A 22,698-nucleotide genomic window follows, 5' to 3' on the forward strand; every position below is an offset into this window, starting at 1 on the left:
TTGTTTTGACACCTGTTGAATATACACGTTGCCGGCTTGTTTACAAACATCCGGCTCACCCACGTGGTACGCGGTGACCTTGGCGACACGGGACCCCACGCTGCCATGGCAACCAAACAGGGACAACACAAAATTTTCACCGGTTTACTAGATTGCGGTTGGCAAAATGATTGTAAAGTGTTTAAATTTGCTTTAAAATAGTGTCGAAATGACAAATAGATTCAAATTTATTCACGATACGGCAGGTGAGATATTGTAGATTTACTACAAAATTATAGATTACAATAAATAATTGAGGTTTCTCTTTAAAGTTGAATTTTTCAACGCGTCCAACGCAGAAAACTCCGAAATAATTACCGACTTTCTGGAAAATGACGACGTTACGATTCTGGCCGCCGTGTCGTTGGACGGCGAAGTCCTATTCCAAAATGCGGTCCCCGTGGAAGAGCAGTACTGCCTGCTGTTCTACAAGATCCCCAACTTGGACTACCACAGTCCGGCGACGGCACCCAAGATCGGCATGCTAACCCTAGAGGGAGGCCTCGCCAAGTCCATCTACAACTCGTTGCAGCGAGTTTTTTCTCCGTACATCTTGAAAAAATCCGAATACTCGTCAGAAGTGAAGAACATCCTGCAGAACCTACATTCCAACCTGGGACTGTCGCTAGGATTGACCGAGTCCGGTATTCTCTCGATCCAGGATGAAATTGGGTTTTGGGTGCAAAAGACACGAACGCTGCCCACCAAAGCGGATCGCGAAGCAGCGCGTTCATTCGCTGAGATACTGGAGAAGGTCAATAGTAGCATGAAGTATGGATAGTAAATCGGTGTCTGTCTGAGATATTTAGTATGATTTATTGTAGGGACTCAACCGAGGGTAACTTGACCCAGCTTGACGACTTCATAGACGTTTGTCAGTCCCATTTGGATGAGATCTGGAGACTACCGAACCACTACCCACAGAATCGGATGTGCAGCATTTTCGATCTTATCTGTAAGGTTATCTACTTATGTTCTGGAGATACAGTTACAAAAGTTTCTTTTCAGCAACCCACGTCGTCACCACGTGTACCGAAAACCTAAACGAGCTGGACATCTGGGATACCGGCTCGATATTGCTAGACGCAGCCATCAACCATGTCAAGGAAACGCTGGAAGCGTGGTATCAAACCTTCGACAGTCTGACGCGCCTGTTCTGGCCCAACTACGAGCAACACGCGTGGATCGGAGACCCGTACAAGTCCAAACAGCTGGACAAGTTTCGCACGCGCTACACCGAGATCCTGGAGATCAAGAACTCCAAAGACTTGCTGTACGCGCTGTTCTTCGACAGTGACGAATACTTTATCAACATCAGTGACATTGCCGAACCGTTCAAGGAAATCAACATCTACGACCTCACTCCGCTGGGCAACAAACGCTGGGAGGTCGCCAAGTCACGTATGGAGGCATCCCTCGCCAAGATCGACGAGAAGATTGTGGCCCTGTTGAAGCAACAGATACACGAAAGCGTCGGCAATCCACGCCAGGCAATCCATGTGTTCGATCGCTACAAAGACATCTTCAACCGACCGTACGTCCTGAAAACGCTAACGGTTGAGCGGGAGCAGCTCTTTCAGAGCATTCCCACGATCATCCGTGAGCTCCGGGAGCTGCTGACCAATGCGAACTACACCGAAGACGATGTGACACCGATAGTGTCGGAAACCCGTTGGTATCGTGTTGTGGAGAAGCAAATCGGACAGCTGGAAGCCGTTGCCTCCAAGATTCTTCACGATCGAGAAGGTTTTGAGAGGGCCCTCGGAAAGATAACAGCGTTCCACGAAGAAATTCAAGCAATGATCCATGCCAACTTTGAAAGTTGGACCGAAAACTCGAAAAGCGCAATCCGGGATGGAGAGCTGAGTCTTCGGGAAAACCAACCGGTGGTGATCTTCGACAAAGCTGAACGACAGCTGATGAAGGTCACCTTTGGGCCGAAGATCGTAACGTTCTGCGATGAAGCACGCCACTTGCAGAACCTCGGTCTGAAACTGGATCCAGAGATTCAGAAAAGCATAACACATTCAACAAAGTTCATTTCATACGCGCGAAGGCTACAGCAGATTGCGTTGTTCCACAACACAATCGGCGATCGGATGATCCCATGTCAACGACCAATCATGCTGAAGAACGCCATGGAGTTCGCAAACCTTGTCAAGAGTGAATCCGTATCATGGAACGATGAAGACTCCGTTGAGCGGTACATAACCAGTCTGCAGGACGCCATCAAGCGGCTATCCAAGGACAACAACGCGCTGACGGGTTATCACGAGCAGGCAAAGAAGTCTGTACTGAAGCTGATGGACACCGATCTGATACGACAGAGCAACGTGTGGAAGGAGGAAATGCGAACTCTCCGTGAGATCATCTTTAACCTCGAAAAACAAGGCTACACAAACCTAAACCCTTTCAAATTACACTGGGATCACCAGCTGTACAAGGTGCTCGAGTACCAATACGTCGCCGGATTGCTGGATGTCCACCAGAAACTCCCGGACATCCACGTAGATTTGGTGTTTCGCCAGCAGCAAATTCTCTTCCGTCCAACCCTAGAGGAAGTCAAGTCCAAATACTACTCACAACTTCGTCGATTCATCGAGAAACCGTTGGGTTTCAAAGGCCTGTCGGAGCAGAGCTCGGCCATCTTCAAGGTGATGATCGAACGTAACGCTCAACACTTTTCCGTACTCTACGAAAAGTCCGAGATAGTGTTCCGTGAGTTGATCGAGTTTCGAGACAGCTGGACACCGTTCATTGCCCTCGGTATGACCGACATGGAACAGCTGTGTACGGTACACTGCACTACCTGGCAGCACTGGGATAACAACTTCCGGGCTTGCAAAAAGTTCAGCCAACAGATCGCTCGGATTCAACAGTCCGAGAAGGAGATCGACTGCCTGATCGTCAACTACGCTCCACTGTGCTCGGACGTCGATGCCATCAGCAGACGCTACTGGGAAGCACTGTCTAACAGTCTGCGAACGTCAATTTTGGACAGCATTTCCGTACTGCAGGAATACTTGGCGTACTCATTCCAAGTGCTGCAGAACATCCCCCAGGACGAATGGGGCATCTCGGAGTCCAGTGCAAAGTACGAAAAGATCGTGTGCGATCTGCCCAAGATGACCGAACTGATGAAGTCACTGCAGGGAAAGGACAGCTGCCTGGCTGGATGGTGCAAGGAACGTGTTTCAGCTCTTGGAGGTATCCTGATTCAGTGGAACCAACTGCAGCCGTTGATCGAGAACCACCAGACGCTGCTGCAGGGTCGACTGGATATTATTAAGGAAAACATTCTGAGGCAGATCAACGAGCTGAACGATGAAGCTGAAAAGTTCTCAATCAGATGGGAGTCAACTATACGTGATCTCGAGGTAAGATAACATATCAACTATATCAAAAATGATTCACGTATCCTTTTCCAGACCAATGACAACGCGGACATGACGTTGTTCCGGGAGCGCCAAGGTCAGTGGCAGACCATCATAAGTCAACGAGAAACCCTACGGAAGCAAACCGAAAAGTTCAACATCAAAGTCCCCGAAAATTACGACGAGATATTCACCAAACTTGAAGCGGAGATCCGCGATCAAGGCAAAAATTGGGAAATCTTCAACGAATTTACCAACGACTACGACACCGTTGCCAACGAAGAGTGGACCATCTACCGGCGTAGACCACACATTTTAACCGACTTTCTAGCACGGTGGGAGAAATCCCCAAATCAGCCGCCAAGTGTCGCTAGCACTCGTATCGTGTCAACGATGGAACGCTATCGAGCGTGCATCCCAATACTTAGCTCTCTTCAGTCGGAAGCCCTAATCGAAAAGCACTGGGCCAAGATCTGCCAACTATTGAAAATTGACTCCAAATCCCAGCATGATCTGTGCTTGGGAGACGTTCTCGCCGTATCGGAAAACCTCCAATTTCAAGCGGCAGAAATCCAATCGATCGTACGGCAAGCAGCATCCGAACACGTCATAAGACAAGCGATCGTAGAGCTGGAACAGTGGAGTGCAACCGCAATGCTGAAGCTCATCGAACATACCGATTCGAAAGGTTCGGCAGTGGCGCTGATCAAGGACTACACGGAAACTTTGAACAAGATTGGCGACAACCAGTTTCTGTTGCAGTCGGCGAAGAATTCCGCCTCGTTCGAGTCTTTCTCAGATCAAGCAAACGTCTGGGAGGAAAAGTTGAACAACCTTGAGTACATCATAACCCATTTGAATCAGATTCAGAAGAAGTGGATCTACTTGCAGCCGATATTCGGTGCTGGAACGTTGAAAAAAGAGGAAGCCGTGTTCAAAAGCATCGACAAGAACTTCCGCTACATTATGAAGGAAATAGCAGATGATCCGAGGGTGGTGTCCGTGAACCGAATCAACAACGTCCTATCGATCATAGAAACACTACAGAGCCAAATATCTCGATGTCAGAACGCACTGAGTTCATACATCACTACAAAGCGAAACGTATTCTCCAGGTTTTACTTCTTATCGGACGATGATCTGCTGGAAATATTGGGTCAGTCTTCGAAGGAAGCGATCATCCAGAAGCACATACGAAAGCTGTTTCCTGGAATATTCAAGCTGACAATACAAGACTCCCGGATTGTTACGTTTTGGAGTGAGGAAGGTGACGAAGTATCACTAACGAATCCCATATCAATCACACCACCGATTGAAGAATGGTTGAATACATTAGTCGTAGAGATCAAAATGACCTTGAAAGCCCTGATCAAAAAGTGTCTAGAGTCCGATGCGTTCGATGATCGCGTAATCCGAGATTTTCCTATGCAGATTATCTGTTTGGTCAACTCAATCCATTTTACACGTCGCACGGAGAAAGCAATCTCCGGAATGCAACTAGCGGATCTCAAGAGACACATCCAGAGCGAGATAAATAGGTTTTCGACGCTGCTTCACAACAGTACTGACACGCTGACTCAGATAAAACTACGATCTCTGCTAATAGATTTGGTGTACCAATCTACCACCGTGGACTACCTCAGTAACCACAACGTAACAAATCTCCAAGACTGGTACTGGCTTCAGCAACTCAAGTTCTACATCGATCGCAATGGGACCGTAATAGTCAAGATGGTCTACGCTGAGTTCGAATACTCCTACGAATTCCTCGGCAACTACAACAAACTGGTGTACACTTCACTGGCACACAACTGCTATCTGATCCTTACCCAAGCAATGCAGCTCGGGTTGGGAGGTAATCCGTTCGGGCCTGCTGGAACCGGTAAAACCGAGTGCGTCAAATCTCTCGGAGCTATGCTAGGCCGTCTGGTGTTGGTTTTCAACTGTGATGAAAAAATTGATACCGCCGCAATGGCGTTGATCCTCTCCGGACTAGCACGTTCCGGCGCCTGGGGTTGTTTCGACGAGTTCAATAGGCTTCAGGAAGCTACGCTCTCCGCAATATCCATGCTGATACAACCGCTGCAGGTTGCACTTAAAGACAAACAGCAAGAGGTCCAGTTGAACAACGCAACTATACCGCTCAACAGCCATTGCTGTGTATTCGTTACGCTTAACCCCGCCGGAGAAGAGTACGGAGGTCGTCAACAACTTCCGCTGAACCTGCAAGCACTGTTCCGTCCAATAGCGATGCAAGCCCCACGACCGCAACAAATCGCTCGCGTTACCCTTTTTGTGGAAGGGTTTAAGCATGCCGATCAAATCGGTGCGCAGATCGTAGAGTTGTTTGAACTTGCCAACAAGATGCTGTCCAAGCAGCGCCACTACGACTGGGGTTTGAGAGAGCTGAAAGCGATCCTATCTGCATGCGGATCGGCGCTAAAAGGATCTCAGGACGAGTTGAGTTATGATCAGGAAGCCGGGCTAGCGGTGAACGTAATCCGATCCAACACCATGTCTCGACTAACGCTAGCTGACTGTAGACGGTTCGATATTCTTCTTGGCAGCGTGTTCCCGAAAGTAGCGATCGCAAGCGCTCACAATGAAGAGTTGCGATCAAAGGTGGTAGACGCTTTTTCAGTGCTAGGATTTCAACAAAACAACAGACAGGTGGACAAGTGCTTGGAACTTGCCGCACAGCTGCAGAAGCGAATGGGAGTTGTGGTCATTGGACCACCAAGATCTGGCAAGTCAACTATAATATCAGTGCTGAAAGAGGCTCTTCTCACCCAAGGTAACACAATCCGAGCGCACATCATCTCGCCGAAATCCATGAACCGCGTACAACTGCTGGGCAACCTCGATCCGGACACCCGGCAGTGGACAGATGGAGTACTGACGTCTACCGCAGTTGCAGTCAACGCAGAACCTAAAACGGTCACCTCGTGGATAATCTGCGACGGTGATGTTGACCCGGAGTGGATAGAGGCTCTGAATTCGGTACTGGACGACAACCGACTGCTAACGCTGCCATCCGGCTGGAGAATTCAGTTCGGTAGCAACGTCAACTTTATCTTTGAGACGCACGATCTGTCGACGGCCTCACCAGCCACCATTTCCCGCATGGGAATCATAAACCTAAACGAAGAAGATCTCCCCTATCAGCTGATCGTAAACGCATGGCTGGCAAAGCAAGCCAACGCCGATATCCTGAAGTCTTACCTGGAGCAGCACTTCTTCAAAGCGATTGACTGGATCGAGGAACGTAAATTTCGACCTGTTGGATATTCTCTTGTGAGTCTAGCTGAATCTGCCTTACTTGCGATCGATGGTGTGAAATGCAACGAGCAGTTCTGCGCAGATCTGCTGTGTGGACTCAACGGAGTTCTCAACAGTGATGCAAAGAACAAACTCTCAAACCAGGTCTATTCTTGGGCAGACATCACCGTAACGGATAGTTCAGTCGCAGAGTACCACTATTTCAACAGCTTTCGAGACATGATCGAGCTGTACAGTACCGATGAGATCGCTGGGTCGTTTATCAACGAAAACGTCTACACGAACGTACTGGTTAAGACTCCGCTAATGAAGCTGAACGGAGAACTCTTGAAACATATAATTGGATCCAAGAATCGCCAGGTAGCACTCCTTGCTGGTCCTAGCGGTAACGGTAAGAGCTTGCTGCTGCAGACGATCGTCGCCGAATTCAACGGATACCAGCTGGTGACCATAAATTGCAGTGCCCAGCTCAAAACCTCCAGCATCCTCAATACCCTGAAGCAAAACTCGCTGGTATTGACAACGGTGAAGGGAAAAGAGTACCGACCCAAATTTTCCCGGATTGTACTTTACTTCAAAAACATCGACCTGTGCTCGATCGATTCCTGGGGAACCTGCGAGGTCGTCGAACTACTACTACAGATCATCAACCGCAGCGGCTTCTACTCGGACACGCTCGAGTGGATCAGCGTTTCCGGAATTCAGATCTGTGCATCCCTCTCGGACCTAAGCAAGGTACAGATATCTCCCAGGTTCCTGTCCATAAGTCACCTGGTGCGGATCGGTTACCCGAACCAATCGGACATGGAAAGTATCGTCAAGAGCATGATACTACCAATCTACAACCAGCTTGGAAAGACCCCTACCAAACTAAAACTGAACGATCTCGTACGGGCGATCATGAACATCTACTTCGAAATTCAGTCTCGGTTCAACCGCAGTGAAGTTCTGCACTATCGATTCACACCGAAAATGATCGAACGATGGATCAGTGGAATTCTGCACTACCCAGAAGAGAACTTTAGTCAAGCACTGCGGTACGAGTGCAACCGGATATTCCGGGATCGACTGGTGACCGATGATGATCGGCAGGCGTTCGATGAAATTGTTAGGGACAACTTCCGAATGCTGCTGGAGTCCGATTCGAGTGCCGTGTTTGTTGCGAAGGAAGGTCAAAAGAATTCCGAACTGCAATTGGTAGATCGAGAGTACCTGAAGCAGATGGTCAATCAGACGATCGAGATGTGTAGTAAGTGTCAGCAAGTGTTCCTAACGTTACCATAACTAATCGATCTCCTTTTCCAGATTCCGAAGTAATCGTCGTAGACGTTCCCATGTCGGATACCTTCCTAAACCTCATCGCTTCAACCGTTCGTGCTCTTTCCCGTCCTCAAACAAACCTAGTAATCTGCGGAAAGATCGGTTCCTTCCGCTTGGAAGTCATCTACGTGACCTGTTCCATGCTGAACATCAAGGTTGCTTTTCCGCAAACCTCCCGGAACTATTCGCTGATCGATTTTAACAACGATCTGAAAATCGTCATGCAAAACTGCGCCTTGGAGAACGAACCGGTCGTTTTTTACATTGACCACTCCGTCATCGAATATCTTGGCGACATTATGAAAACTTGTGAAGCTATCTTGGAAGGTGCCGAACTGACCGACTTCTTCGGTGACGACCTGGAGAATTTGGCCAACCCGTTAAAAGCTCAAGCCGCTCTGGAATCGTTCCAAATGCCGCTGGCTACCTATTTTCTGCAACGCTTGAGGAATAACTTCCACTTGGTGATACTGCTAGAACATTCTTCGCCGAAAATTCGGGAACTCTTTGAGAACTACTCGGCGCTGTACCATAAATCGGAGATGCTTTGGATCCTGGAAGATAAAATTACACCTTGTGCAAGTCTGACGAAATACCTTGCGGACATTGGCAAAGACCCGGTAGTACCACAGCCAACATTCTTCAACGATCTTCTTGATGGCAACATCAGCGAGTGGACCTACTCACCGAAGAGAAGAACGCTGCTGGTCCGCTCGTACCGTCATATCTACACCAACAACAAATCCGACAAGGAACTCTACAAAGACAAGATTCAGATCGGCGTCGACAAGCTGTCGGAAACTCACAAAGTGGTCGAGAAGCTCAAGTTGGAGGCCGAAGAGAAGCAGAAAGCACTCGCGGAGAAGCGGAAGCTCGCCAACCAATCGCTCGAGATGATATCAAGCACGATGCGAGGAGCGAACGATCAGAAAACGGAACTGCTGGAACTGCAACGGAAGACGCAGGAGAGCAGCGTCAAGCTCATGGAGCGGAAGAAGGCTATCGAAGAAGAACTCAGTCTGGTGGAACCGATACTTCGCGAGGCGAGCGCTGCAGTCGGACAGATCAAGACGGAAGCCCTGTCGGAGATACGATCGCTGCGAGCACCACCGGAAGCGGTTCGTGATATCCTGGAGGGTGTACTGCGGTTGATGGGTATCCGGGATACGTCGTGGAACAGCATGAAGACATTCCTGGCGAAGCGTGGGGTTAAGGAGGACATTCGGTCGCTGGATCCGGTACGAATCAGTCCGGAAAACTGCGCATCCGTGGAGAAATTGCTGCAAACGAAAGCGGATTCGTACGAGCAGAAAAATGCAAAGCGAGCTTCGGCGGCAGCTGCTCCCCTAGCGGCATGGGTTATGGCGAACGTAAAGTACTCGAAGGTAATTCAGAGCATCAAGCCGCTTGAGCGGGAACAAACGGAGCTGCGGGAGAACTTGGAGAAGGCAGAATCCGAGATGAAGTCTCTATCCAGTGGGTTGGACAACGTTAACGGCAAGGTCAAGGAGCTGTCGGAACAGTTGAACAGCTACACGCAGGAAGCTGCCATGTTGGAGATCAAGCTGCAAGATGCCAAGCAGACGCTACATTCAGCGGAGGTGCTCGTACAGAGCTTGAGTTCTGAGTATGTAAGCTGGAGTACGGAACTCGAGGAACTGAACGCAACAATAGCCAACATGGACAAGCGAAGCTTCCTGACAGCGTTCTGTATAACGCACTTGTCGCATCTATCGCTAGATCAACGAAAAAACGTACTGAACAAAATTGCACAGTTGGTGCGCGAGGAACCATTCGACCTCGACGAACTCATCACCAATCAGGACAAGATCATATGGGAAAGCATGGGACTGACAGCAGACCAGCAGTATCGGGAGAATGCAACCATTTTGAATCAATTTTTGATGCTACCGTTTGGCGTTACACCGGTCCCTCTTCTAGTGGATCCCACTGAGCTAGGTCAAAAGTGGCTAACGAGTTACCTTCAGTACCTGAACCGAACCTTCGAGCTAACGCACCAATCTGCGGAACGATTCGGCTACATCTTGGAGCTAGCGATTCGCTTCGGAAAGATCCTGATTGTCCGTAACGTCAACTCGATCGAAACTCCACTGCTATCCCTGTTCTTCACCCGCATCCACAGCCGATTCAACAAGCGCATGGTTCAGGTCGGCAACAAGCTGATCGACCTGCATGACGACTTCAAGCTGATACTGGTAACGCAAAACGAACGCATAAACCTGGGAGCGGAACTGCAAGCGCACTTTATGAACCTGATGTTCACCACAACGGTCGCTGGGCTGACGGATGTTCTAACTGCGAGGTGGGTGCTGGCGAAGGATCCGGAGGTCGAGAAGAAGCGTGTGGATCTATTGCAGGAGGAGGGAAAACTGATGAAGGAAAAGCGGAGCTTGCAGAACAAGTTGCTACAGGAGTTGTCTTCGTCGTCTGGAGATATCTTGAAGAATGAGCCGTTGCTGAATACGCTGAACAGTATCAAGGCCAGTGCAAGCTCGATCGAGCAGTCTTTGGGTGAGTTTGTCGGAATACGGGACCAACTGATGGAGCACTACGATCGCCGTAAGGAGTTGTGCAGGCTGGCCTCCAAGTTCTACATGGGTATCAAACGGTTCTACAGCATCAACGTGGCCAAATTTACGTCGATATTTTTGACGGTCATCGATAACGAGAAACACTCGAGTGTAGAGGAGCTGTACAAGCTGCTGATCAGAAGAATATTTTCGCTGTTAAGTCGTAGCACGCCAAAGAACGAGCAGATGATCCTGGGATTGAACATCTGCAAGCAAGCATTCTCGGAGCAGATTCCCGAGAAGGAGTGGGAATCGTTTGTGCTCAACTTTACCAATGCAGAGCACACCCCGGATCAGCAGATTCCTTCCTGGGTTAAGCAGGAGTGCGTTCCGAAGCTAATCGCTCTGAAGCAGCAACATCCGGAATTGTACGCAAAGCTGAACCTGGACAACGTAAACATCTGGGAGAAGTATATCGAATCGAACGACGGGATTGTCCCAGTTGGCGTCAGTGACTTCCAGTCTATCCTGGTGGCACAAGTGCTTAGACCGGATCTGCTGATCCGAACGATCACCCGCTCTGTTCAAAACATCTTGGGTCTTAAAACTCTGTATAGTACACGTCCCTCCGTCAAGGTCCTTTCCGACGAAAGTGTCGCTGAGGAACCACTTCTGCTGATAACCGCCTCCGGAATTGATCCCTCGGACGAAATACGAGAATTTGCCAAGCAAACCATTGGCCTTTCAAAGTACTCCGAGTTCGCCGTCAGCAAGGGTCACGAACAGGAGGCACTCAAGCTGATTACGGAAGCCGCATCGGCTGGAGGTTGGACCTGCATCAAGAACATCCACACCGTTCCGCACTGGCTACGTCATCTGGACGAAGAACTCAAGCAGGCAACTCCGGCCGAAGGGTTCCGTCTGTGGCTGACGTCGGAAACCGATCGCAACCTGTACGAAGTGTTTCTGAAGAAGTGCAACAAGGTAATGTTCGAGCCACCGTCCGGAATAAAGTACAAGATGAAGTTATTGCTGGAACAGCACGGCGGAGCCGCGACCAAAAAGCGGGACTACAAGTCGATCAAGCTGTACGTGGGACTGTTTCTGCTGCATTCGATCGTGCAGGAACGACGATCGTACGTGCCGCAAGGTTGGAGCAAGTGGTACGACTTTTGCGAGTCCGATCTGCGAACAGCGATGCAGTTGATTCGGTATACGGAGGGAGCGAACACGCTCAAGATTCACTGGCCACTGATACAGGGTCTCTGCGAGAAGGTTGGCTACGGAGGTCGCATCGACAACGATAACGACTTTGAGAAGCTGGAGCTGTTGCTGCGGGAATTCTTCGACGAGAAGATCATGACGAGCCGGTGGCAGCCGATGTTCATGAACGTTAGTTTTCCGAACTCGAATCATTTGGAGGACTACTTGAAGGTGGTCGAGCAGCTACCGGACACGGATACGCCCAATCTGTACGGAATACCAGCATCTACGAACGCGTCTAGGGATGTCATCTTTTGTAGGAATACCTTGAAAGAGCTGCGTCAGAGCTACTTCAGTGGCGGAAGTGTTCAGAACTACGAGAAGCGGATCAAACCGATCATCAATCTCTGGAACAAGCTGATGGTAAAAATTAATATATTCTAGATAATCTTCAACTAACCCCGAACAAACAATTCCAGAACGCAACGATCGCCACCCGCCTCGATTCGGTCATCGATCGCAACCGGAACCGCCACGACCCGTGGATGATCTTCGTGCTCTCGGAACTAATTACCGTGCGCAACCTGTACGAAGCGATCGACGGGTGTCTGCAGACGATCAAGGGCTCACTCAAGGAGATCGCGACCATCTCCGGCAAAGATCGCACCATCCTGACAACCATCTGCGACAACCAGGTGCCGCTGCAGTGGCGGAGACTTTGGAGCGGACCGAAGACGGTGATCGAGTACCTGAAGGCGATTGGGTTTAAAACGCGCGAAACGGAACTGCTGTACAACAAGGTCGCGGAGGAGAACCCGATCGTGGAGGTGAACTTTAACAATCTGTTCAACGTGGAGGCTTTTTTGACGACGCTCAAGATGGTCAAGTCGCAGGAGCTGGGCGTGTCCACCACGGAGCTGAAGCTGTGTGCGTACTTTGACGAGCGAAAGCAGGAGAGGGCGGTTACGGTGGCGTCGCTGTTGGTAAGATACGAATACGAACGCTTTTTTTCTAACGTCTAACTTACTTTTTTTTAAATTATGTCTTAATTTCTAGATCGACGGCGGTTGCCTAACGAACGGCAAGCTGGGAATCCAGCACGGAACTCCGCAATCTGGTTCCAACCTTACGGGACCGTTCACTTTGGACTATGCTGTGTCAACCGTGGATCAAAAATCGAGCGCCAAAAGGGAAGATCGGTTCGAGATTGCGCTGTACAACAACATCTCCCGCGATGCACTAATCTGTCAGATTGCAATCGAAATCGGACAAGGACTAAGTCGAGCGCAGCTCGTCGCAGCCGGAATCGCTCTGATCGTACCGGAAAGCTACTAATTCTATAGGGACAATTTCTTTCACAAAACACCTAGTCACACCCCAGTTACGGTTTGTCTTACGATTGTATTTTTAAGTGAATTATTTACAAAGGTTTTTAAGCACCATTAAACACTACTTTTGAACACACTTCTAGAGTCTTTTTTATTTCTGTGAAATTACCCTACGAGGACTTCACATCGTGCGAGCTTCCATTGCCGTTGGAAGAAGAGCGGTCAAGATTGCGGACCGGGGAGGAGGCAGGACCTTGGAGAACTTTGCGCGAGAGGCGCATAAACCCGGACACCGGATCGCGGCCAAAGTACTTGACTTGAATTTCCGAGCCCACCTCGAAGCCTAGTACCGACGGGTGTGCGATCTGCAATAGAGTGGAAGTTGGGGGAGTTTTTTTTTTAGATAAGATTTTTAATTCTTTTCTTATTGTTGTTGTTTTTTATACGACAGTCTGTTAAATTTGTCTTGAAATTGTTAAAAAAATAAGGTAGGTTGTTAATTAATATTTCATCATTCAGTCAAAAAACATATATCAAATTTAGGCAACCCACAAAATTTTAATTCCAAAACATTATATACCATTTATATAAACCATTTCAAGCATCAAAAATGTTAAAACAATTACAGGTAAGTATTGCTTCCGCCAAAACCTACACAAAACAACAATCATTAGGTCCATGGCTTTCTACCTAAGGTACTCGCGATTGAGTGTGTAGTAGTGCGGTTGTCAAATTCGCTATCTCTGACTCTCTCACTCCACTGACACTGACATTGTTTATGTTTTGGTTTTCCTGGCACGGCCCATTGTTCTTTTGTTATTGTTTTGGTTTTAGTGGCACGGAGTCATGCACTCACACTAATGCAAAGCAAGATGACGAGTACCTTTGATATACAGCCTTGCATTAGGTCTATTCCCGTACTGCAGAATTCTGCAATTCTGCACAAAAATGGCAGCATAGCGTTCCCGTACTTTTCTGCAACAAAAGTAAAGTGAGAGAGGTAGAAGTTGCAGCAAAACCGTTCCAGTACTTTTCTGCAAGCTCTCTCTTCTCTTTCTTGTTGAAAAGTTACTGCAATTTGGTGTGATGGATGTTGAGTACACGCTTACATAAAATTTGCAAGTTGGGTGAAATCAAGCATTTTATTATTAGTTGTAATAATAAATGATTTTGGGGTAGTTTTTTTATGTCTTGTTTTATTGAGAACTTTTTTTTTATGTTAACGATTTCAGGTTTAGTTCATTCATGTAAATGGTAAAGCGATTTTTTTAGTGTTATTATTGTTACATGATAACAAATTGATAACTTAAGCCATAGTATTACAGCACGGCTAGTACCTCAACAAAAAAATGAGATTAGAAATTTGGACTGTTTCTATTTTATTTATGTTTGAGTTTTAAAATTTTTGATTTACAGATTTTTTTAAATTTTACTTAATTTCGATATTATAATTTCTTTAATTTTCTATCTTATTATTTTTAACTGTAGCTTTTGAATTTTTGGAGTTCTGAACTCATAAATATTTAAACATTAGTTTTTTATTTCGATTTTTTTCAACCTTTATTTTTTTATTTTGAATTTTTTAAATTAAGATTCTTTTGAAATTTTAAACATTTTAAAATATTTAGTTTATAATTGTTTGAATTTTTAAGCTTTGAATTTTTGATTTATTTTTTTATATTTTTCTGATATAATTATTTGCATTTCTCAAATATCTGATTTATGTTTTTGAAAGTTTCTCAATTTGAAAATATTAGTTTTTTATATTTTTAATTATGGATTTCTTATTTTCCAAATCTTTGATTTAGAGTTTTTCAAAAATTTTGAGTTTTTGATTTTTTTTTCAAATTTGTCAATTTTGCTGCGTTGTTCGTTGTTCATGTGACATCCAGTCATAATTTATTTATGTTATTATGAATAATCTTTCAAACATTCTGCAATTAAAACTTGTGTTTTTGGTCCCTTCTATATAAAAAAAAACTCTAATTTGTATTTTTTTTACCTAATGTACAAAATTTGAGTTGTTTCTAATATTAATTTCTACCTAAGCATAATTAATTTCTAGTTACTTAATAAATAATACATCCTTGATTTTTTAAATAAAACGTTGTACTGCATAAAAAATAATATCCCCGTTATAGAGGTAAACTTCTTTCAATTACTTTTTTTGTGAACCATTTTTTAATATGTTGAAATAATTAAAAAACTTTAATACCCAATTTGAGTAAATCCACTCAACTGTGTACAATATTGCAGAAAAAGTACTGGAACGCGCTACCCAAGCAAAAGTTTTGCGGTTTCTCTCCTTGCAGAACTTCTGCAAAAGAGAGAGATGAAGAGAGCGAACTGAAAAGTACGGGAACGTGCTGCAAAAAAGTGACTTATGCTGGCAGCAGAATTCTGCAGAAGCTGCAGAAATTCTGCAATTCTGCAAGTACAGGAATAGACCTATTGTTAAATTAGTTAATAAGTTCTTCGATTGGTGGTTTTAACAAAAAAAAAGACTAAAAAACGAAAACAGAAAAAATAATAAAGCCCTTTTAAATATAAAAGATGTTTTACATATTTCAATTTTTAACTATAAAAATCGTATCACTAAATTCTAAGATGTCACCAATTGATTTTTTGTCAGAATTTGAATTCAATTCAATTCCCGGTCAATAAGGAGTAGTAGATCTCTACAATTTCGCAATTTGTTCACGATTTTCAAATTTTCATTTTTTGATTTGGATACAACTACGTCCATGCATTCCTTATGTCAAAATAAGCATTTTTGCAACATTAGTTTTTCCACACAGGTCTTCATACATATTTGGGGTCATGCAAAATGGGTATGTAAATGAATGAAATTCTGTAATTTAAGAAAGGATTTTATGATCAACACCGAAGACACCAATCCGGCAAAAAAAAAAACATTTTTTGGAGCAAAGTTGAATTTGCATTCGAAAAGTACTTTGAAACTTTTTTTGATGTAATGTACTGTTTTTGATTTATAGATACTTTTAGGTATAAATTGCGAATTCTTTTCGTTTTTTTGCATTTAAGGAATTTTGAAAGAAAAGCATCTCTGACAATTTTGACACTTTTTTAGTTTGTATCCCATTGGTTGGTCGAAGTCAAACTAAAAAGTGACGAACTGTCACTTTTTACACGATGCTCACGCACACTATCAAAACAAACGTTTAGTAGTGTGTGTGAACTCCGTGTAAAAAGGGGGTGTCAAACTAAAAAGTAACCCCGTTCATTTAACAACAGTTGGTGTCAAACCATCTGGGTTTGAGTGTGATAATGCTCTACTGGTCCGAATTTTTTATGTTAAAAAAATCAACTTTCTGAAATTAGAAAAATTATCTATTTGTTGACCTTTTTAAAATCAAATTAAATCGAACAATTCAAAAAAGTCGATGGGGGAAAAGTTTGACTAAAAAGAAGTTGTTCGGCCAAGGGGCCGACTCAGAATTCCCTACGTTGTGTTTTGTTGTTGTTGTGGTCCAGGCACGTAGAATATTTCCAATTGAATAAAACAACTGATTTGCTGAGACTGCTGAGCCAACCGTCTCGGACGGTGGTCAACTGTTGTAAACTGTTGTCATTTCAATAAAAAAAACTCTAGAAAAGTGTTCGTGAAAACACTAAGAACGATATTATTCGTAAAAACAAACTTGAAATTTCGTAAACTTTTAAACGTTTAACAAAAAAATTGAAGAACATAATGATTCAAATCACGGTTTATTTTATGAATACTTTTAAACGTGCAAGTCTTAAGCACTCTGATAGCATTTTGTGAAATTTGTTAGCTGTAAAAACGACAAAGTTTTATATTTTTAATTCTCAAATTTATTAAATTAAATTTATCTAAATAATTCATTGACAGTTTTTGTTACACCATGGTGTCATATCGGCAAAGTGTACGGATTTTTGCTCAGCAAGAGTTGGTAGCCTTAAGTATAAAGAACAAGTATTGTATTGTGATTATTTTTTTTTATTTTTCCATAAAAATATTTTCAAAATTTCAAAACCCGACATTTGAAAATAATTTAAGGAGGAATTAGACTACAGTCGACTCTCTGGCTGTCAATCTTCTCGATATCAATAATTCTCCATATATCGATGAATTCTTCAGTCCCTTCAATCTGCATACTTCAAATATCTTCATTCCTCGATATTTTCCCTTGCTTGAAGGATCTCTTCCTCGACGGTCCCTTGGATTCTGTTTGCTTTGAAAATCTCTTCCGGTTGTCAATAATTTCACTTTCTCATGGCTTGCATAGACATTTTTCTTGGCGAAACGAAGCTTTGAAGGGTGTTTGACATTAGGTTGTTTTTTGTTTGATAGACGTTGCCATGATTCTCTCCCATTGCTGGGTATCAAGAAAAAAATATTTTCAAGCGAGTCTTCATTTTGCATCGTTCTGTAAACTGATGATTCTCTTCCTCGACGGTCCCTTGGATATTGACAACCAGAGAGTCGACTGTATAACAAACCCGCACTATTTCGTGTTTGAACAGTTTGCCAAACTCGCAACCAAAGCCAGATGTATGGAGGCTGACGTGCAGACAAACTGCTAAACTATCAAAAAGTTGGTTTGCGAGTTTGTTTGTTTGCTTGTCGTAGTCTAATACTTCCTTTATTTCAACGACTGACAGCTGTCAAAAGTTTGATACCATATTGATTTTGCAAGTAGAACATAACCAAGCTTTTCGGTACCCTCAGCAAACGTCAAATCAATACAAATTGCGGATCTCTCCCAGAAAAGATCCGGCAGCAATTTTGTATGGTTTGACGTTTACGGAGGGTATCAAAAAAGGTAAACAAATCACTTCGTGCATCAGCCAATGCAATGCTCATAAATCAATTGGATTGAAATGTCAACATAAGTTTAACAACTGATTTTGATGTTTGAGTGCTATTATTAATTCGAATAGTAACCAAAACATAATTTTACTCTTTAGTGATTAGGTCGTTAACTCAGTCCAGGTGTAGGAGTCGTCTCCCTGGGTAAAAAACTTGTCTAAGGCTTTCTAGGCCTAGTAAAAAAAATAATTTAATCCAAAAATAACGAACTTCTCATCACAGTGTTCTGATGCAAACAATGATCGAGCTCGAGCTGTCACAGCCCAGCGAAATAAGTTGGCTGAAATATCGGGCGGTCAGTTAAAAAAACAGCTAGAAATCGCTTGACAAAAAACTTTTGCTAGAAAAAGAAAGCAAATTTGATGCAAACAAACCTCCATCTGCCATGTAAACGTACTTTGAATGTGTTGTTAAATTTCTGTCTAGAAAGCCCTCTTGGTCAGGGATGCCAGATACACAGATTTGTCTGTGTTTCACAGACTTTTGAGCTTGTGTCAGACATTTTTTGAGGTGCACAGACTTTTAAAAAACTTCATTAAATTAATATTTTGTAATCTTTTTTGTCGAAACTTATTTCGTTAGACTTCAAATGCTTAAAAACGCAGTTTCTGATGGATTTCAATGACCGTGAATTGATATATTTGAATTTTAGACAAATGCACAGACATACACAGACTTTTTTACAGACATTTTCAAAAACCAAGTGGCATCCCTGCTCTTGGTAGAGTTCCTGGTCGTCAGTTGAAATCAAGGGATGGATTGGATCTTAGGTTTAAAAAGAGGTTTGAATTACCTCAACGTTTCAAGCCTTCAGACACCAAATCTCGAGTAGGAATCTCGCAATCGAGAACGCCAAGGCAATGCTGGCTAGTCTTCTAGTCTTCAAGTCTTCCAGTCTCCCAGTCCCAAACATCAAAATTTCACTTACCTTTCGCTGATCGAGCTGCGAATTGTGCAGCAACGCCGGCGGCATCGACGGGTACAGCGTCACCATCACGCCGGTGTCCTTCATCTCGACGATTTTCGCCGTGTAAATTGCGCCAAACTCCAGATCCGGCACCTTTTCCGTCTTCATCAGCGTTTCCAGGTACTCTTTCGCCTCGTGCATGGCCGCCTCCGAGGGGGCAAATATCCGGAACTGGTTTTCGTCTTCCTGGCTGAGCTGGACGCCGGTTTCCAGATAGAGCCGTCGGATGTTGATTCCCCCGGGGCCGAGCAGCTTCGATCGCTGGTGGGGCTCGATCTGGAGTTTGTCCGTGACGGGCCAGCAGTCTTTTTTCAGGGTGCGAACGGTGCTAATGGACTCGTTCATGAGGTCGAGGATTTTGAAGCGCGCTTCCATCGCTTTCTGGAGGGACTCCATGACGACTTTGAGCGGTATTCCGGGGACTTTGATGTCTGCCTGGATGGCGGTCATTCCGCGGCGGGTTCCTGCGACCTTCATGTCCATGTCGCCGAGGTAGTCTTCAATGCCGAGCAGGTCGGTTAGTATTCGGTAGTCTTGAAGGTGTTTGGTGTCGTTGTTTTCGTATTTGGTCATTAGGCCGATGGCCACTCCGGCGGCTGCTTCTTGAACGGGGATGCCGGCGTCCATGAGGGCCATGGAGCCCGCGCAAACGGTGGCCATCGAACTGGATCCGTTGGATTCAAGTACTTCTGCGGTTAGGCGAATTGTGAACGGATTGTCGTTTGGAATGATTGGCAGTAAGCCCTTCTCGGCCAGGGCGCCGTGACCGATTTCTCGCCGTCCTACGGGACCAATCTTGCCCGTTTCACCAGTCGCGTACGGTGGGAACTCGTAGTGCAGGAAAAAGTTCTTCGATTTGACGCCCATGTCCAGAGATGTGATGGGATCCAGTTTAAGGGCGCTTTCCTGCGAATCCAACGCAACTGTCGCGAAAACCTGCGTCTGTCCTCGCTGGAACAACGCCGAACCGTGCAGTGGTTTGTGCATGTTTACGCTGGATGATATTTTCCTTAAGTCGTCCAAGTACCGACCATCGCAGCGTCGATTCTCCTCGAAAACCATCTCCCGGAAGACACTCTTCGTGAACTTGTTGAAGCATTCCCCTATCAACCCCGGATCTACACTAGGATAACTCGACCAAACCTTATCGATCGTGTCCGTTCGGGTCTTACTAACCGCCTGGTCCCGACTAAACTTGTCGTGCGAGAAATCTCGGAAAATCTCCCTCAACCGCATCTCGGACATCGTCCTCACAGCCGCCTCAATCTCCTCATCGGCCTGCGGTAACGGTTCCAACGCCCGTTTTGGCTTACCGTGGCTTTTCTGCAGCTTCTCGATCCCATTGATGATCAGCTGCGCCTCCTGCGTGCCCTTCTTAATCGCCATCCGCAGCTCATTTTCATTCACAATGTTGCCCCGACCTTCCAACATCACCACCAGGTTCTGTTTCGTAGCCGAAACGACCAAATCTAACGCTGAAAGCTGCAGCTCCTTCCGCGTCGGATTAATTATTATCTCGTTGTCCACCAACCCAACTCGAACCGCCCCCACCGGACCGTTCCACGGAATGTCGCTCAAACTGAGCGCCGCCGAAGCCGCATTTATCGCCTGCACATCCGGCAGATTGCTCGAATCGATGGCCAGCATGTTGCACACCAGCTGCGTGTCGCACCTAAACTCCGCTGGGAAAAGTGGCCGCATCGAGCGGTCCACCAATCGCGCCGCCAGAATTTCCTTCTCCGACGGGCCCATCTCTCTGCGCAAGAAATTTGTGGGAATTCGACCGGCCGCGGCCGCCTTCTGTCGGTAGTCCACCACCAGTGGCAAAAATGAAGCGTTTGACCCACCGCCCCCCGGCTTCTGCCGGGCCACCGCCGTCACCATCACGGCCGTGTCCCCGACCGTCACGACGGAACATCCATCGGCGAAGCGCGCGTACTTACCGGACGAAATGCGAACTACGCGACTGAAATAGAAAATTGTAAGACATAATTTAAACTGCTTAAGCAGACCACCCTACCCTGTGCTGAGCGAGATGTCCACCTCGGGTGATTCCAATCCGGAACTTAACCGACGGAGATTTGACGCTCCAGCGTTGAGTGAATTCACCGAACCAAGCACGTATTTTGCACTTTTCCCACAGGAATTTAGAAACCTCAAGTGGGCTAACATTTTTCGCTACTTTTGGTTAGTTTTCACGAAAGAAACGCGAGATTTTTGTTACAAATTTTAAAAAGAGACTCGGTTACGAAAACATGTTGTGAAACCGCGCGGACCGGCTGTCAGACAAGCACACGTTTTGTTTTGAATCTCGTCGTTTGCGAGGCGAGAAAGGGAAGAGGCCGAAGCCGACAAACGAATTATTTCTTTGTGATTGGTGCTAGCGGTCGTGGCTGCGTACTTTTTGCTTTTGCAGAACAAATTTGAAGCTTAGATTACTGCGCGTATTCCCGAAAAAGACACGCGGCATACCAGGCCTCGAAACGACGCGTCGCACTTTCGGCAAATGCGCGCTGTCAAATCCAATACTGTGCGTTTTGTTTTTGATGATCTTCTTCTTCGAATTGCATGGCATTGTTGCCGGGAATGTTTTTTATTGCACCAAAAGTGCAGAAAATCGCTGGCAACAGTGTCTGCGGCTCATTCTGAAATGCCACGCGGCGTGTACTTTCGAGAGAAACGGACAATATTATTATGAGCATGAGAAACCACCCATGGTTGCCCCTCCGTTGCTGAACAGAACCGTAATATCCTTTCAGCACTACTGGTCATATGCTTCGACGATCTAGTGGTGTTTCCCTTATCAACAGCATGTATGAATGTGCTGAAAAGATAAAACACCACGGTTGCTAAAGCTAGATCAGTTGCGAATAGGTAACAGTTATTGGCCACCAGCGGCGCCCGCCATGTCAGTTTGTAGATCTCGATTTTAAGGGACGGGAATGTTAGTTAGCGCAGGTTGCTACTAGGGCAGCTGGTTTGCCCTGTGCTTACACCCCACGAGCGCCAGGAACCTGAAAATGTGTTAGTAGGATACTGGGTGCTGAAAAGACAGAATGCGTAACGTGATTTCCGAATGATCCCCACTGCTCCTCACTAATACAACTGAACTACAGCTGTAAACATAAACAAAGTAGAAGGCTTTGTTCAAGCTCAAGCGTGACATATTTTTTGCTGTTGAAGTGACTCGTTTTGAAACATTTTGGATCTGATGATACATATTAAAGTTTTCAGAAGTGGGGGAATTTCGTGAATCAGAAGAGCAACCGGATGGAAGTTACGAGATTATGTATAGCTTTGAAGCGCAGTGATAATACAGGAGTAAGATTATTCAATGTTATTTGGCAGGTGCCATTCACAGTTACTGATAATTCGTCTTAAACAATTTGTAAACATAGGTTTTGAGTGAGACATAGCCGAGGGGTGAGACACATGCTCTAATCAATTATAATATTCGACTAATTGATTAGAAATTATTAGTTAGTTGATTAAGGTTACGCTAATCAATTAGAGTATTCCCACCATTTTATTTTATCTTGGCCTGTCGAACAAACGTCAGAAAACCAAACCACCAAAACAAACGAGGCTATTTTACGAAGGAATCTAACCAAAAATATATTTTAAGCACAATTTTCTCTCGGATTCTGGGATCGACTAATCTATCGGTTAATTCTGTGACGCCTGGAAACAGAAAGATTGCCACGATCGTCCAAATAATCTTCACGGGACAACGGAAGCGCAGTATAGGTCACTTTATGAAACCGGATGGATTTGAATGTAAGATTCCAGGGCGGTCCAGGTC

General features: G+C 45.4%; 2 protein-coding genes across 2 annotated transcripts; one reads left to right on the forward strand and one right to left on the reverse strand.

Annotated features, from left to right (window-relative positions):
- Window positions 1-59: 59 nt before the first annotated feature.
- On the forward strand, window positions 60-13,210 carry LOC120415414 (cytoplasmic dynein 2 heavy chain 1). Its single transcript, XM_039576943.2, has 8 exons — window positions 60-245; window positions 312-810; window positions 864-994; window positions 1,048-3,416; window positions 3,468-7,941; window positions 7,998-12,169; window positions 12,226-12,729; window positions 12,803-13,210. Exons 1-8 carry the CDS (start codon window positions 209-211, stop codon window positions 13,079-13,081), a joined length of 12,465 nt encoding a protein of 4,154 aa, XP_039432877.1. The 5' UTR covers window positions 60-208; the 3' UTR covers window positions 13,082-13,210.
- Window positions 13,133-21,190, reverse strand: LOC120415411 (polyribonucleotide nucleotidyltransferase 1, mitochondrial). The gene is made up of 3 exons (XM_039576939.2): window positions 20,917-21,190; window positions 18,858-20,862; window positions 13,133-13,439 (listed from the first exon to the last, which is right to left on the reverse strand). The coding sequence occupies exons 1-3, from the start codon at window positions 21,066-21,068 to the stop codon at window positions 13,245-13,247; spliced, it is 2,352 nt and encodes a 783-aa protein (XP_039432873.1). The 5' UTR covers window positions 21,069-21,190; the 3' UTR covers window positions 13,133-13,244.
- Window positions 21,191-22,698: the final 1,508 nt, after the last annotated feature.

The sequence above is a fragment of the Culex pipiens genome, chromosome 2 (assembly GCF_016801865.2).
Source record: "Culex pipiens pallens isolate TS chromosome 2, TS_CPP_V2, whole genome shotgun sequence".
In the NCBI taxonomy this organism is placed as follows: Eukaryota; Metazoa; Arthropoda; class Insecta; order Diptera; family Culicidae; genus Culex; species Culex pipiens.

What these genes read in the sequence shown, in the direction of transcription:
- LOC120415411 (XM_039576939.2), bottom strand. Translation starts at nt 21,068, where the DNA reads ATGTTAGCCCACTTGAGGTTTCTAAATTCCTGTGGGAAAAGTGCAAAA. An exon ending in GACATCTCGCTCAGCACAGG is followed by an intron (nt 20,863 to 20,916) that starts GTAGGGTGGTCT and finishes TTTCTATTTCAG; the next exon opens with TCGCGTAGTTCGCATTTCGT. An exon ending in CGCAGCTCGATCAGCGAAAG is followed by an intron (nt 13,440 to 18,857) that starts GTAAGTGAAATT and finishes ACTCTATTGCAG; the next exon opens with ATCGCACACCCGTCGGTACT.
- LOC120415414 (XM_039576943.2), top strand. Translation starts at nt 209, where the DNA reads ATGACAAATAGATTCAAATTTATTCACGATACGGCAG. An exon ending in AAGGTCAATAGTAGCATGAA is followed by an intron (nt 811 to 863) that starts GTATGGATAGTA and finishes GATTTATTGTAG; the next exon opens with GGACTCAACCGAGGGTAACT. An exon ending in TTACGGTGGCGTCGCTGTTG is followed by an intron (nt 12,730 to 12,802) that starts GTAAGATACGAA and finishes CTTAATTTCTAG; the next exon opens with ATCGACGGCGGTTGCCTAAC.